Source organism: Apostichopus japonicus, chromosome 10 (genome assembly GCF_037975245.1).
Source record: "Apostichopus japonicus isolate 1M-3 chromosome 10, ASM3797524v1, whole genome shotgun sequence".
Classification (NCBI taxonomy): Eukaryota; Metazoa; Echinodermata; class Holothuroidea; order Aspidochirotida; family Stichopodidae; genus Apostichopus; species Apostichopus japonicus.
In genome coordinates, this window is record NC_092570.1 from 9,351,741 (window position 1) to 9,368,325 (window position 16,585).

The window sequence follows — 16,585 nt, forward strand, 5'->3', positions numbered from 1 at the left end:
AAAAATTTTTTTGTTTTCCCATTCCTTGGCATATTGACAGTCAACAAATGGAAAAATATTTCCCACTTAAGTAATAAAAGAGCAAAAGTAACCAACAAACATCCTAAAGACAATTAACAATACTTGGATTTCTTCAAACTCAACTATCTACTGTACACTTGTACATATGGCTCCTGACATTGCTGTCAAGAACATTCCAAATCTTCTTATATCAACAACTGAACGTGGTTCTCAAACACATGAATCCCTGTTGTCAGCGTACAAGTGATTAGATCGACACTTAGCAGCACAGAAGGTAGCAAGACCAGTTGTCATTGTTTCTGGTGGCCACAGTTCCAGATTTGATATTGGGGTGTTGAGGTTCTTGAGAGCAAAAGAATGCATCTTTCATCACTCCACCTGATACCACTGGAGTCACACAATTACATGACCAAATCAATCAAAATTTGCACTGTGAATACCATAACAGCAAGGGAGAACTCTTTTCAGGGGAATGCACAGTCAACAGGGTTGGCTTCATGAAGAAATTGGCAGATGTTTGGCCACGGTGGGCAAACAAACTTGAAATAATAAAAAATGCAGCAAAACGTGTTGGTGTAACCATGGAGCTATAAATCCCAGGTTTATAGCTCCATGGTGTAACTAACCATGGCCTGAGTGTTGAATGAATGCAAAAGGACAAATTTGTTCCAGCATCATCTGTTATTCAAGATGAAACTGATGAAACAACAGGACCTTCATCATCAACTTCCAACACATCAATGGTTGAGTCGCCAGTTGGCATCAAGAAGTACACCAAGCAGTACTATACGCAAAAACTGGAGAACTCATTAGAAACCATCCAGAAGCTTGAAGATTCATTCAAGAGTACACCATTGGAGGAGATTGATGGACTACTGACAATTAAGAAAGTGAAGCCAAAACCAAAGGTAACAAGTAACATGAGGGTAACTCAAGTCTATGGATCCATGGAAGGACAACAAATATAAGAGTCAGTGGAGTTATTGAATAAAGAGAACGAAGCAAGGGACAAAGCCAGACAAGACAATAAGTTGAAGAAACAGTGTAATCTAGAGACATTTTTGAAGATTAAGTCACATTGTCGTTTGCTTGAAACCGGATGGCAAGTGTGAGGCAGAGAAGTTGAAACTGTGTCCCAAATGCTTGAATGTGCTGGCTTCCCAAATATATGCAGTAAAGCTGCATGTAAAGATGAAAATGGAGTCAAGTCTGATATGATTTTGCCTGCTTGCACACAAGGGAAGCGTGTGCGTCGGCAACTTCTTGTTGATGACTCATCTGTTGAAGTGATGTCTGTAGATGATAATGAGGTTGAAGGTGCAGAAGAGGTTGAGGTTGATGGTGCAGATGATGTTGAGGTTGAAGGTGTAGATGCTGTCGAGGTTGAAGGTGTAGATGTGATGGGGTTAAGAAGGTTGGATATGAAGGATGTGAAAGTGTCGGTGGGTTAAGGTGAAATATGAAGAAGTGTTTATTGGTAGAGTTCTACAAAAGGTGGGAGATGAAGTCTGTGTGAGATGTTTAGAGAAGCCATTTGAAGTAGATAAGGGTATGCCACAGGAAATGGAAAAAGAGTCTGCTTCTATATTTTATGGTGAAGTGTATGAAGCAGAAGTGCAACCAGGGATGGTGAAATGTGGAAGAATGTAGAAATACATTTATCAATAAACATGTGTTTGTGAAATGAAAAGTTGATTAATTTTTTAGTTTAGTTATTACCCTTTATAAGTTCGTCTTTTCTGACGATGCTTTATTTGTTTAATTAAAGTTTCAAATGATAAAGTTGTTTATTATCTGTTAAATATAAATCATTACAGTTAAAAACAGGTTGTTCTTTCTTCAGCTACATGAAACTGTTACATGTGAATGTAGGTTCTTTAAAGTGTAATTATACTATATGTGTGTGGTACTATATTTTGTGCCAACCCATAAGCACCCACCCAGTTGAACTGACCCACAATGTTAAAATCTTAAAGGTAGCAAAACTTACATCCAAATGAGATCTTCATTTATATAGTAGTCATTTTGGCAGTATGTTGTGAATTGTACATATCTTAGTAAATGTAATGGACATAGAATTGAGGGAATACTGTAGAAGGAAATAGTAAATATTTCTCAGAACATTTAAAAAAATGAGAGCAACTTATTTAACGTAGTTAAATTACAAAGTATGTGAGGTTAGTGTTTATTTTTGGTGTCATTAGTGTAAAATTATATGCTTCATGTAAAAATACAGTTTTGATATTACACTATAATGGATTTATTAATTTTTCATATTTGTTTTTATTGACCCTCAAAACGCTGGTTTAATGCCCCTCAAAATGCTGATTCTGATCAAGTAATGATGTTTTCAAAAATATCAAGTTACGTACAAAGTGCTATATTTCACTGATCATCATTCTACAAACAGGTAATTTGCAATGTAAATTACCCCCTAGTTGTCCGTTTTTGATGCAGTGCCAAGAAGGTACACTTCAATTAATAGCAAATTTTAGATGCACGGTAAGCAAATAGATGATTGTACCCATATATTTTTTGGGAAACTATAAAATAATTTTTGAGTTGTTGGCAATTTTAAATTCATCATACATATATCCTATCTAAAAAGTATAATAGAAAGTTCATGACAGGTTCAGTTTATTTTCTAGCCAATAATATTTGTTCACCTACATTTTGAGGGGCACCAGCATTCTGAGGGGCACCAGCATTCTGAGGGGCCCCTACCTGCACCATTTGAATTTCATATCACTGCAGTGCTGGTATATACAAGAAACTAATTAGTCATAGAAGCATTTCAAACCCCATCCCACTAAGAAATGGAAAGATCATTACTCAGGGATGTAAGTGCAGCCCCCCAAAAAATACGGAAAACTATTCGGAGACCCCGGGTGAATGCCGTCCTACAGTAACACATCCTACTCCTAGCTCTGACTACTTACACACTACCGTTATGTTAGGCCAGCTCAAAAGTATTAGCGCTAACACATCCAACTCCTAGTTCTGACTACTTACACACTATCGTTATGTTAGGCTAGCTCAAAGTTACGAATACGTCGCAGCGAACTCCGAAATAAAAAACAGTCTCTCATTCGAATGCGATCACGAATATCAACTATCATATGCGTATCCCGTAGATTTCCGCCGCTCACAAATATCACAAGCGTTAATTCCGAAACTTATGTCGAGCACCAGCAGATAAGAAGATGTGAATTAGGCAAGGTTTTTCAACGACAGAAATGAGCTATGGCGATTTGAAGTTCGCACGTACGCAACGATGTTCACATGGCACAATGTTGTACATTGCAATGCGATGTGTAACAGGAAATGGTATTTTGGTTGATCGATGAGTGAAAATTGAAGTTAGCTTGCTGCAACGGACCAGGCATTTTTGCCGCGTTGTGTCTTTGATATTCGTACAATTTTGTGGAAACTTTAATGGAATTTAAAAAAAAAACGGATTTCCGTAAAAATACGGAAGACTTACATCCCTGATTACTGTTAACATGACATATCCGACTTAACCTAAGTTTGAAAAGATATTTGGAACCACCTAAAATATGAGAGGAAATGTGCTCCATTTTATACCCTAGTAATTGAGGTAAAATGAACTTGACAGCATTTTAATTTTTTTGCTCATCTCAAAAGCATATCAAAATATACTTTGAAATTGGTATGTAGATAAATGTTCCTTTCCATCTATGCAACATTTTCCTACTTTTGTCCCTTCCGTTTAAATTGTTAAGATCTAACAGATATAAATTTAATTGCTGGAAATGATACTGGATCAATTGCTTTAATTAAATTTCTTCAATTTTTCACCAATTTTTAAGAATACTTAAAATATATTTGATAAGACCAGGTGTTCAAAATCATAGTCTTTTCATTTGCTGGAATCATTTTTGTTATGTCAGTTATAATTTATATATTTCCCTTGGTTTTCCCTCTCTCCCCTGCAGGTATGGCGGGGCTTTATTGCATGCCATTAGTATAGAGTCATTAGCATAGACAGTAGAATAGACATTAACAAAGTATTCATACTAGCCATTTTTCATGGTAGCAGAGCGAGTTTCCTAAAGAACAACAGAAGCAGAAGATAATAAAGACTCTGAATAACCGTATTACAGTGAAAGTGCACAAGAAGAAAAGAAGATGGCTGAAGCAATAAAAGAACATATGATGGCCCCACCAGTATGGGACACCAAATCAACTTTGTATGAAGATTGGAAGTTTGACGTTACATTATGGGCACAGTTTACCAAAGCGGAGAAGAAAAGAAAGGGTTTCATGCTGTACAGCAAGCTGCCAACAAGCAATGGAGTAAATGAGAAAGTGAGGCTAGCAATACAAAATGAAGAGATAAAGATAAATGAGGAAAATGCCATTGACCAAATCTTTGTGGTGCTTGACAAGTTTTATAAGAAAGATGATTTGAGCAGTCTGTGAAACAAGGTGTTCGTACAAGAACCTGAAGAAAATAAGCGGCGAAACGATGGAGGAGTTCCTGAACGAGTATGAGAAGAAAGTGAAAGAGCTAAAGAAAGGAGTAACTCTCCCAGAAGTTGTTTTAGCAATGCAGTTGATAGATGGTGCTGGTTTAGACAAGAAAGAAAAACAAATCGTGCTGACAGCAGTTGACTACTCCAAGAAGGAGGAAATGTATGATCAGATGAAGCAAGCGTTAAGGAAGTTTTTTGGTGATCAAGCTACATGTATGTCTAGTAGAGAAAGAGTGAATGAACCACTGATGAAGGAAGAATCAGCCCATAGTACAGAGGTAGAGTCAGAAGAAGCAGCGTATTATACACGAGGACGAAACTACGTGGAAGTAACTATGCAGGTTACAGGGGAAGAGTGAGATATAATCGTGGTGCTGGAAGAGGTAATCAAAGCAGAAGAGGAAGTCAAACAAGTAAACCAACAAACAGCCAACCGGCAGAATCCAACAGAGGAGGATTTCAGAGTTATGTTAGAAGAAGAAACCCACATGATGCTGATGGGAATTACATGAAATGTCATACTTGTGAGTCAATAATGCATTTCAAGAGAGATTGTCCGCATGCGCAGTCAAGGAAAGAACAAGTATGGAAGCTAGTAGTAATGAAGAAGTGTATAAGGTGCATGATTACTCGAGTGATGATAAACAAGTATTGATGGTAGAAGCAGCAAATTCTGCTGTGCTTGACTCGGCCTGTTCCAAAACTGTGACTGGACTGTCATGTTTCCTTGTTTAGGTATATGAGTTCTTTTAAGCAATCAAGTAGAACACAGTCGACGTAGAGTATTAACATAAAACATGTTAGAATTTATTGCGTTACATCATGCTGTACAGGACAGAATATAGCAAATTCTGCTGTGCTTGACTTGGCCTGTTCCAAAACTGTGACTGGACGTGTGTGGAAGCAAATTTTCATGGAATCATTATCAAATGATGAGAAGAAAGATGTGAAGATATCATCAGGAGGAACAACATTCCAGTTTGGGGGAGAAAGTAGTGTGAAGTCAGAAGAAAAAATGACATTTCCTTGTGTTATTGCCGGCAAGAGGACGACCATCACAACTGATGTGGTAGACAGTGACATACCAATGTTGCTTCTTGGCAAGCCAGACATTAAGTCTTTAGAATTCAAATTGAATATGATGGACGATACCCTTGAAGTCAATGGCAAGAAGATTGATCTCGACACAACTTCATCAGGACATTATTACATCACGCTAAAAGAGTGTGAAGTCAAAGTAGAGAACGTCCATATGGTTTTGGGACAGAAGACACAGAAAGAGAAAGTGAAAATGATTGAGAAGCTTCATCGTCAGTTTGCACACCCTACTGCCAAGAGTCTCAAAGCCATCATGAAGAATGCTGAGGTATTTGATGATGATTGCAGCTCCCTGATTGATGACATAAGTGGAAAGTGTGATGTTTGCAAGCGGTTTAAGAAAACCTCATCTAGATCAGTAGTATGCTTACCATTGGCAAAGGAATTTAATGATGTGGTTGCTATGGATTTAAAGAAATTTGGAGATGTCTACTTTCTGCATTTCATAGACTTGTTTACCAGATTTAGTAAGAGCAAGCTGATTAGAAGAAAGACACCTAAAGTCATAGTAGATGCAGTTGCAACAGAGTGGATTGCTGCTGGTTTTGGTCCACCAAAGAAGTTCCTGGTAGACAACAGTGGAGAGTTTGATAATGCTGAATATAGAGAGTTGGCTGAAGAGTTTAATGTGGAAGTATGTGCAACGGCTGCATATTCGCCATGGTCTAATGGAATTTGTGAACGAAATCACTACGTAGTTGATACTTGTGTACAGAAGATGATTGAAGATGATCCAGACATGGAGTTGAGTGTTGCTTTGGCTTGGGCTGTTAATGCCAAGAACTGTATGCAGACCCACCAGGGGTTCAGTCCCATTCAACTTGTGTTTGGTAAAAGCCCAACTTACCTTCAGTTCTTCTAGATGAGCCTCCTGCATTGGAAGAAGTTGAAGTCAGTGATAATGTTCTGAAGCATTTGAATGCTTTACATGCAGATAGAAGGGCATTTACTAAAGCAGAGTCATCTGAGAGGATTCGCAGAGCATTGCGACATAATGTCAGAGTATCAGAAATGGCATTTCTGCCAGGAGACAGAGTGTTTTACAAGAGAGATGACAGCAACAGATGGCGTGGTCCAGGGAAAGTTATCGGACAAGATGGTAAAGTAGTATATGTAAGACATGGGAGCCAGTTGATACAAGTTGCTTCCTGTAGAGCCATTAAGACACATCCCGACACAGGTGCTCCAGACAAGACATGCAAAGAAGAAATTAGCAAAGAAACAGATGGAAATGAAATTAAGCAACAGAAAGTTCTACCCCAAGAAACTCCAGCTGAAGAATTCATGGATGAAGAAATAGAAACCAACATTGAACAAGAACAAGAGCACATTGAAGAACCTGCCTTAGATAATAGTCACACAAGCAATACTGATGAATCTCAGCTAGACACTAATGAACAAGAGCTGCTGAAAATCAACCACAGCAACATGCAAATCCTGAGAATACGATAACCAAAATTGATATACCCAATGTTAACACAAAGATAAAGTATCGTCTTCAAGAAGATGATGTATGAACACAAGCCACAGTTATGGGAAAAGGTGGCAAAACAACAGGAAGAAATAAACATTATGTCAATGTTCAAAGAGAAGAAGATGAGCAGAAAGTTGGAATTCACTTGGACAAAGCTGAGTTTGAAGTCATCAAAAATGCAGGTAGTGATGCACATGTAAGCAGCAGTGCAGATGCCAATATTGTATTCATACCTGTCAGTCATCATGGGGACAATGAAGTTGTTCAAGCAAAGCACCAAGAATTACAGAACTGGCAGGACTTTAAAAGTGTATACAGAAGTTCAAGATCACGGGCAAAAGAAGCTTTCTACAAGATGGGTAGTGACTGAGAAAACCTTACCCAATGGTGAAAAAGGTGTAAAAGCACGGCTAGTGGTTAGAGGCTTTGAAGAGGAACAACAAATACCATCTGATTCACCCACTGCTTCAAAGTCCACTTTGAGAATCGTCATGGCGATTGCGGCTAGTGAAGACTGGAAGTGTGAAAGCATAGATATTAAGGCTGCATTTTTACAAGGCAGGAAGATCGACAGAGATGTGTATCTAGTTCCTCCGTCTGAGGTGAGAGAAGGTGTGATATGGAAAATTGAAAAGGCTGTGTATGGGCTAGCAGATGCATCCCGTAAATGGTTTTTCAGTGTTAAAGAAGAACTTCTGAAGCTCAACTGCAATTAATCACAGTTAGATCAAGCTTTGTTCAGATGGTACAACAATGGGAGGCTGGAAGGAGTGTTTGTCATGCATGTAGATGACTTCCTGTTTGCAGGATCAGAAGCATTCAACAAGAATGTCATTGATAGGGTAGTTGACAAGTACAAAGTTGGTAGAAGAGAAATTGAGAGCTTTCGCTATGTTGGATTGAATCTTGAACAAGGTGAAAGTGGGATAAAAGTAAATCAAGATGAATATGTGATGGAGATGGAAGAAATACCAGTGACATATAAGAGAAAGACTGAAAGTTCATCACCATTAACCAAAGTCGAGATGCAGAATTTGAGAGCCACAGCAGGACAACTAAACTGGGTAGCTACACAAACTAGACCAGATCTGAGCTATGATGCTCTGGAACTTAATATGAACATGAACAATGCTACAGTTGATCAGATGCTGAAAGCTAACAAGGCGGTTCGTCATGCCAAAAATGTTTCTGGAAATATTCTTTTCCCAAATCTTGGGCCAAGTAGCGACTGGAAGATCAGGGTGTTCTGTGATGCATCCTGGGGGAAATCTGCCTGATGGTGTGTCTAGCAGTCGGTGTGTCAGTCGGTGTGTCAGATGGTGTGTCTAGCACATGTGGTTTTTCTGACAGGACATGCACAGAAGGGTTGTCCTCTAGCTTGGACATCCAACAAGATAAAGCGGAAAGTATCAAGTATTCTAGTAGCTGAAACTCTTTCTATGCAAGATTCGCTTGCCGAAGCTGTGTACCTCGGAACTCTGATAACAGAAGTGTATTTTGACAGCTACAGTGCCAACAAAATTCCTATCACCGTATACACAGACAACAAGTCTTTATACCAGATTGTACATTCAACTAAACAAGTGCATGAGAAGCGCCTGAGAATCCACATTGCAGAGATCCAAAGAATGATGGCTACAGGAGAAGTTCAGACAATTGAATATTGTCTTTATTTAGATATTGATTGGCTTTTGGAATGCCTCAGCTTTGGTGAACTGAAAATGGATCGCGATGAATGAATCATTGAACTCTATACTGTTTTACATTTAATGTCAGAGAACATTAATTCGCTAGTCTAAGTCTCGTGAAGGATTCAGTGAGAACTTTTTAATACCAAGTTATCAAGTTTGTCTTACATGTTCTTCTGTAACAAGTAGCTATGGACATTAGTTTTGACTCCACCATCTTGTCACCTGCTGTTGCTTTAGAAAGATGAGGGGGAGTATGTTATGTCAGTTATAATTTATATATTTCCCTTTGTTTTCCCTCTCTCCCCTGCAGGTATGGTGGGGCTTTATTGTATGCCATTAGTATAGATTCATTAGCATAGACAGTGGAATAGACATTAACAAAGTATTCTTACTAGCCATTTATCAATTCTGACTGGAGGCCATGCAGTTTTCTAAGTTTGTTAGAATTATCTCAAAAGTGTTTAGATTTCACAATGTGAAAGTCTAGCATGAGTTTGTTCTTAATCTTGTCATATCTTATTTTAGCATGCAGAAATGCTTCTGACAGGGACTTGCTGCTGCCAGTTTTGGTCATCCATGACGTACTGCATCGCTGTTGAAAGACAGCAATGTACCTTGGTGCCTACAAGTGGGGCAAAGTCAACAAGGGGCAAGCAACCGCTTCCTCTGAGTGACACAAAGCTGCGGAAAGAAGAGACTGCAATTGCAGAAGGTAACTATGTCATAAGTACTGACAACACCGTGACTTAAATATGTACTGTAATTATGTCATTTGAGTTTTAATAGACCAAGTACCACATGAATGCATGAATTTAGAAATTAATCTTGAAGAAAATATTTGAAATAAGACCAACATGTTTTGAAAGTTCATTGTGAAGGAATATGGATCATCCTAAATTTCTACCTAGAAGATGTAACTGGGCCATTCCACACTAATGGGGTACTTATGTATGTTACTGCAAAGCCTTGTTGGAAATCGGTCTACAAGGCTTCCTGGCAGTAACAAACTGCATGGTTTAAAGTATTTGATGCCATACTTTAATATTGCAAAATAGTGTTAACAGTTGAAAGTCTTTATGTCAATTCATTGGTAATTATTTAAAAAAAAAACTCTTTGCATGTCTCACCAATTTGTGCAAGGAATATGTGACAGAGCATTAATGGAGATTTTTAATCCACTTGTTTTATGTTTTAGTTACAAAAATGACCAATGTAATGTATCATAATGATTAAAGAATTCAATCATCTGAATGCTGTTGTTGTCTTCTTTCTTGTCCAACTCGTGAAAATTGAGAAAATGACCACACAAAAATATATAAACGTTCGTAATTGACATCTGTCCTAACAGTTACGAGCGTAACTTGCCCCATGAGTAAAGTAATCTAAAAACATTTGGCGGAGATAAAATGTTGTGCCTTGTTACAACATCGTATCTCAGTAATGAACATGGTTTTGAGGGAGTTGAGTCTTCCAATCCCCCGGAAAACGACGGCCAAATTAGCTTTAAAAAAATGTGTCCAAGAGAGCTTACGTTCGAACGTACTTTTAAATCACTTTTCACGGAAATCGCGCATTCGATCCTGTGAGTGTTTAGTATGATAAACATCCTTGGGCGCATGCGTATTTCAGAGAAAAGAACAACCCTGGTCACCCACCGACTTTTAAAACCATGGAGGGAAGTTTGTGATCTGTCTTCTGAATCTCGGTAAGTTACGAGCGCAAGTCAAATTACGAGCGTTCGAAATCACTACCAATTTTACCGAAAATAAAGCACTTTGCAATGTGATCAAGGTATGGTTCAATTTAGAGACTTCTCACTCAGTAAGTGAAAGTTCTTACACCGCTAGGTGAGCGGACTCGTAGATGCAGTTGCCGCCTTTGGTATAATTGCACTGAGTGAGACAGAAAACACTACTAATGCACGTAACTGCAGACAGATTGAGTCAATCTGTCTGAAGTTACGAACGTTGGCAAAAGACCTCCATTATTCATTTAGTTCGATGTAAAGGTGCATGATAATACCATGAAACTTGCTAAATGTTTACTGGGCACGAATGTTCATCTCGCATTGGCATTGAAGTGCAATTCAATAGCAGTTTCGTTAAAATGAACTAGCCTAGGCCTACGTTCAAACGTAATTGTTGGTAGACAGATTTCAGATTCGGTCACTCGTGTGAACGTTAGCATGATTTCGGTATTTTGATGTATAATCTAATGTCGACGTACCGATGTAAATGAACTGAGTGCATACGATGATTCCGTAAATATAACGTTAACAATATTTCATTAAGCAAAGGTTAGGTTAGACCTGCATGCTAGGCTTCAATTGAAAAGCTCACGTTCGAATCTAACTGTGATGAGACATATTTGCCCAGTCGGTCTGTTTTACGAACGTTAGTATCTTCCCTGGTTGAGTACTAACTTAGGCCTACTAGCCTAACGTTATATTTTCGTGCAGATCTAGCCTAGGTTTTAAACAAATGCAGTACAGACAATTGACGATGCTTCATGTTTTATTACGTATTTTAATTTGCAACTAGGCCGACACGTAGGCAAAGCCTAACACTGGGTTTTCTCATTACTGATGCATATAATGTGTAGGCTAGGCCTGCCTAGGTCTAATTTAAAAAAAAAAAAAAAAATTTTTTGTTTATTCAACTCTCATTTTTATTACAAACAAAAAACGACAATCAACATGTATCGTCTTGCTTTCTAATTAAAACTTACCATTGAGTTTGATCCGCGAGGACTGAAAATGGGCATGTTCATCGTAATTGCTTTAATGAGAAGAACCATCTATGGCCTAAAGAACCCACAGTGTATTTATTGTTCTCAGGGACAGGCTGGCCTAATTAGGGAGTTAGCCACCAAATGTCAGTATCTTGGGACCTCTGATTAAACATTCTGGTGGTAGATTCTTTATCTCAAAACAGCCTAATTCCATACACAACATTCTTCCATATAAGGCAGCTTACAATATAATATATGCATGAGGTGCATCTGTCTTTACACGTAATTACCTACAGGCTGCTTTTAATTATCATGCAAGCTCTAACTGTTATCAAACACAAATAACATCATTGGCAAATTCCAGTGGATGACAAATCTCTTTAATTTAAAAGCTTATGGAGGCAACAATTTCAACATTGAAATTGACACTCCTGTATTGAAGGTTTGAAACTTTCTTCTACCATACCATGGATTACAACTTTCTCCGGTATTTTGAAACAAACCAAGTTTTGTCTTTTCCTTAACTTCCATATTAAAATGGAAAATGTTACCTTATTTGCTCCAGGATATGTTTTACAAATTATTCTCTTTTCAGGTAATATGAGCCTGAAAATTCGCCTTCGTTCCTTAAACAGGAAGGTACCTCAACTAGAGGATATTGAAGGACAACGAACAACTGGTTTTAGCAATGCAGCAATGTATATGCGCAGGTATCGAGGCCGCATAAAAGCTGATCAGGAATGTTATGTTCAGTATCAAGCTAAAGAGACTGAGCGAGTGAAAGAATATCGTCAAACCATGTCTCAGGAAGCGAGGATATCATACATGAACATATGCAGTTACCCACTGCTGTAAACTGGCCTGCACACATCTGAAGGTGGAGAGGAAAGTGGAGTTTAACAGACTGATCCAGTTCACTGATGGGTGTGGCGCACAATACAAATCTCGCACAGGATTTGCTGACATCTCATTTGGAAACATAGATTTTGGCGTGCAAGTTGAGCGGCATTTCTTTGGCTCATGCCATGGAAAAAATCCATGTGATGGAGAGGGTGGGGGTGGTTAAAAATGCAGTCACAAGGTCAGTGAAGTCTGATGTCAACATCACCATTGATGGACCCTGGGAGTTCTATGACTTCTGCTCCAAAAATCTTGCTAAGGCACCAGTGAAACCAGATGGATCGTGCAACCACTCTGGTCGTACTTTTTACTTAGTGAAGGAAGGTGATATACAGAGGGAAAGGCCAACCAGAACAAATGTTGACATTGTGGCTGGAACGCGAAAGTTGCATGCTGTAGCTGGGATCTCTCCATACTAATTGCAAAAAAGGCGTCTTTCATGCTTCTGTTCACCCTGTCAGGATCTGAACTCAGTAGCACCGTGCATCAATCTGGAGTTTGTGAAGTCTTGGAGTGAATGCAAGATGTCTGCTAAAGGGATTTCATTTGAAGCAACTACTAGCTGTGATATGGAAGCTGCAGATGTAGGTCATGCTGAGATGGATGAGATTCCGGTCTGTACACTTGAGAGTGCAACTGATAATGCAACTGGAGCAACTGTGGGTAAATCATCATCTGAAAGATCTGAGACAGGGGACTTATCTGAAGTGGGTAATGCAGGTGGCATACTAACTTCCAACAAAGTGGGTCAGTCCCTTTTTACTTAAATTTTAAGTGCTAAGCAACATGACATTGAAAGAGATTTCCTTCTATTTGCAGAATCAAAAACAAAATGCATCAACAGAAGTGTTATGTTTGATGTTGCATATTCCAGTGTTTCTTTTCATGGGAAATGATATGTCACTCAACTTTATTAAGGGCCTTGATTTCATTAATTAGATTGAAACTCCTTATCAGTGAACTCTAATCAAACGTGAGGGTGGGGTGAGTCGTCGACTTTCAGTTCACTTCTTCGTGAAAAATGCTGGAATAGTTGTTATGGATTGCCCATACCATTTGGTTGGTCATTGCAGTCATCAAGATTGAAGACAGCCAGTGAATATTTCCTATTTAATTTTTTTTTTGCTCTTTTCATAAATTACAGATTATGATGAATCTGAAGTTGTCCAGACACAGTTGGATGTGTTGAATGAAAAGGTCTTAAAAGATCTCTTCTGTGATGTCTGCCTACCAGAGAACAAGCATGAGGCATTACTAAAACCACAGCAAAGAGGGATTGAAATTCGCCTTGAAGAGTATTATGCTGTCTTCTATGACAACAAATTCTATATTGGACGATTGCTTGAGAAAGATGGGGAGGAATATCTGTTTAAGTTTCTCCATAGAGTTTGCAGTGCATCTAAGATGTATGATTGGCCTATAAGGTCAGATTCTGAGAAGGTTTTAGGCAAATTCGTTATCGATGGACCCCTTACATTGGTGGGCAGTGGACCATTTTCTGTGCAAGAAATTGAAAATGTGGAGAAAACATATGCTGAAATGAAAGCAATAACACAAGCTGAGCTGTAAAGTGGTAAAGCATAAATAATGCATATTTTGTATATATTTCAAAGTTTTAACAAGTACACTCTGGCTTTCCATCTAGCTAATTGTACTGTGTACAGTTTCAGTTGACAGCATTTATTCTGCAGGAATCTTAGATGTTTTAGGTTCTTGCTTGATTGCTTGTCTTCAATATACTGCATGCTTGACTATATGGGAAAGAGCAAAAAAGAAACAGTCAGATATGCTTGTGATAGTGTGTGCTTCCGTTTTAGCATTTTTTTCTGAAAACATCTTCAAATTTATGTTTATTCAATTCCATGACATGTGAGGCTATCCCACTTCATCTGATACATTTTCAGAAAGTTTGAAAAGTGAACATTTAATCATTAGCCAGTTTGATAAAAAAGTAAAAGCAATTTATGGGTTTTCGTCTGTCCATGTTTCAAACATGATATAAGTGTATATATTGGTACATTTTAGTGTTGCATTGGTGCTAATATTGTTGGTATCTAATACCCTCTTGTAATTTGATATCTTTCCAATGGTATGCAAGTTTACAATTATGAATTCAACTATTTACTCTTTTAAAATTTCTGACATACTGTATTCAAGTCTACAGTTTAACAATCCTTCCATTATATGAAATTTTAGGATTTTCACTATTCATATACAATTTTGAAATTATTGAATTTTATAAATATTCAATTGTTAACTATTCAATTTTCAGTTCAACAATGCATTCAATGACCTACACTAGAGGTGTCAGTATTAGTAGTATCTTCTTAACTTTGCTAGATATATGCAATTAATCACATGCAAGCCTATTCATTCAACTATTTAATTTTTCTTTAATTAAAGTCTGACATTTACAATCTTAAACAGACCACTCTGGATAAGTTGTTGTTTCCCATAGGATACGATATATCATCACAATTTCATGATAATTCCAAAGTACAGCAGCAAAGAAACAGCTACAAATGAGTGCCCAGATGTACATTCAATTGAAAATAGTCATTTGTAATCCATAGAATTTCTGATGACAAATTAATGTGGAGATTGAAAAATATTCTGTCCTTGTTACGTACGTAAGACCCTGAACATGGTAACCATACATCCTACCTTTATGCAAGTCCATATCATTTTCTGCACTATAGCTTCTAGCAGTGGTTTTCATTAAGATGTGAGATATATTGTAACAAATACTCAGGGAAAAAAGGTACTTGTGGCACTAAAATTTGTTCTGTGCATAGGGAATGTTGAAATGCCCTCTCGTTGTATTATCAAAGATTCATATTTTTTCCAGTTTTTCACCCTTGGATCCATTTTGTCTTTGTTAATTGTTATAATTACAAAGTTTGCAATAAACAAAAACTGTTAAAACTCATGTACAATTGTTGTTTGTGGCCTGTTTATGCTCAGATATCTGTCCTTGTTACGTACGTAATACACGCCATATATTATACTTTGCTTGGCTGTCATTGCCAACCTTATCCAAAACTTATCTCATTTAGGGTATATACAGTTGCTATACACTCTAGGTCATTACTCAAACCAAGTTTCATGCTTTCCCTATGACTTTTAATTTTCACCCACTATGTCACAAATTAGTACCCCATTAGTGTGGAATGGCCCAACTACTGCAATCAACACCATCTTTGCAAACAAACTATTGCATAGGTTATGTTTTAAAAGTTTTTTAGCACACACTATATGCATTATTGATTGCAATTAACTCAGTCACTAGAAAACTGTAATCTCTGCTTTGTTCCCTTCCCATACTCCTGTTCTCTCCCTCACATTTCCATAAATATATAACCTTTTGTCTTTCTTGCTCATCTTGCTTTGTTTTCCCATTCACTAAAACAGGTTTAAAAACATTTAAATTTATAAATTTAGCCTTCCTTTATGCTATTATGTTCTTCTGTTACTTTTGGCTGCATGTTCTGTCGCTGTGCTTTAAAAACCCATTGCAAACAACAAACTATTAACTATACTTATATTATATGATCACTACAATTTTTGCTTTCTTTTTAGCCAAAAGACGGTGTTTAATACCGCTTCACTCAAACACCGACAGAGAGGCAGTATCTTGGTCAGATGATTGTTACATTTGGAAAGTACGATGGGAGGACATTCAAATGGTTACTTGAAAATGACGTAGGATATGTTAAGTAGTAAGTACTAATCATCCTCCTATACCGTAGCTGGGCATTCCAGTCCGAGATGAATAATAGCCTAAAATATTCATCTCAGGTCAGAGTGAATGAATCTCAAGCCTTTAAATATATGTCTTTAGGTGTATGTGCCATAAGTATTTGCAAGTACACATTCAATTTGATATACTCTACAATATAAAATTTTCAAAGATACACATCACTCATTAATTTGTCTTTCCTAATTGAAATTCCATGATTTTATTTTTCAGCCTCCTTGATAAGCACATAAAGGAGAAGAAGGCAGCAGCTCAGGTAAATGATGGTTGGCTATAAGAAAGCCCCCCCTCAGTTATGTGGAGCATTTTCACCAGGTGTCATCTCACCTTGAGAAGAGCATGGACCGCTGGCTGTACGGGTATGGCTGTTTTAAAGCTTTCACCTTCAAAGAAATGTGGGAATGGTACAAGCTCTATA

At 37.7% G+C, this 16,585-nt stretch overlaps 1 protein-coding gene across 2 annotated transcripts; it reads left to right on the forward strand.

Moving 5' to 3' along the window:
• Positions 1–9,703: 9,703 nt before the first annotated feature.
• LOC139974960 (uncharacterized) lies at positions 9,704–15,339 on the forward strand. Of its 2 annotated transcripts, none has more exons than XM_071982524.1 (3): positions 9,704–11,040; positions 12,106–13,157; positions 13,555–15,339. In XM_071982524.1, exons 2-3 carry the CDS (start codon positions 12,935–12,937, stop codon positions 13,977–13,979), a joined length of 648 nt encoding a protein of 215 aa, XP_071838625.1. In that variant the 5' UTR covers positions 9,704–11,040; positions 12,106–12,934; the 3' UTR covers positions 13,980–15,339. The 2 variants fall into 2 exon arrangements, with proteins under 2 accessions (XP_071838625.1, XP_071838626.1); XM_071982525.1 differs by having other exon boundaries at positions 9,704–10,485.
• Positions 15,340–16,585: the final 1,246 nt, after the last annotated feature.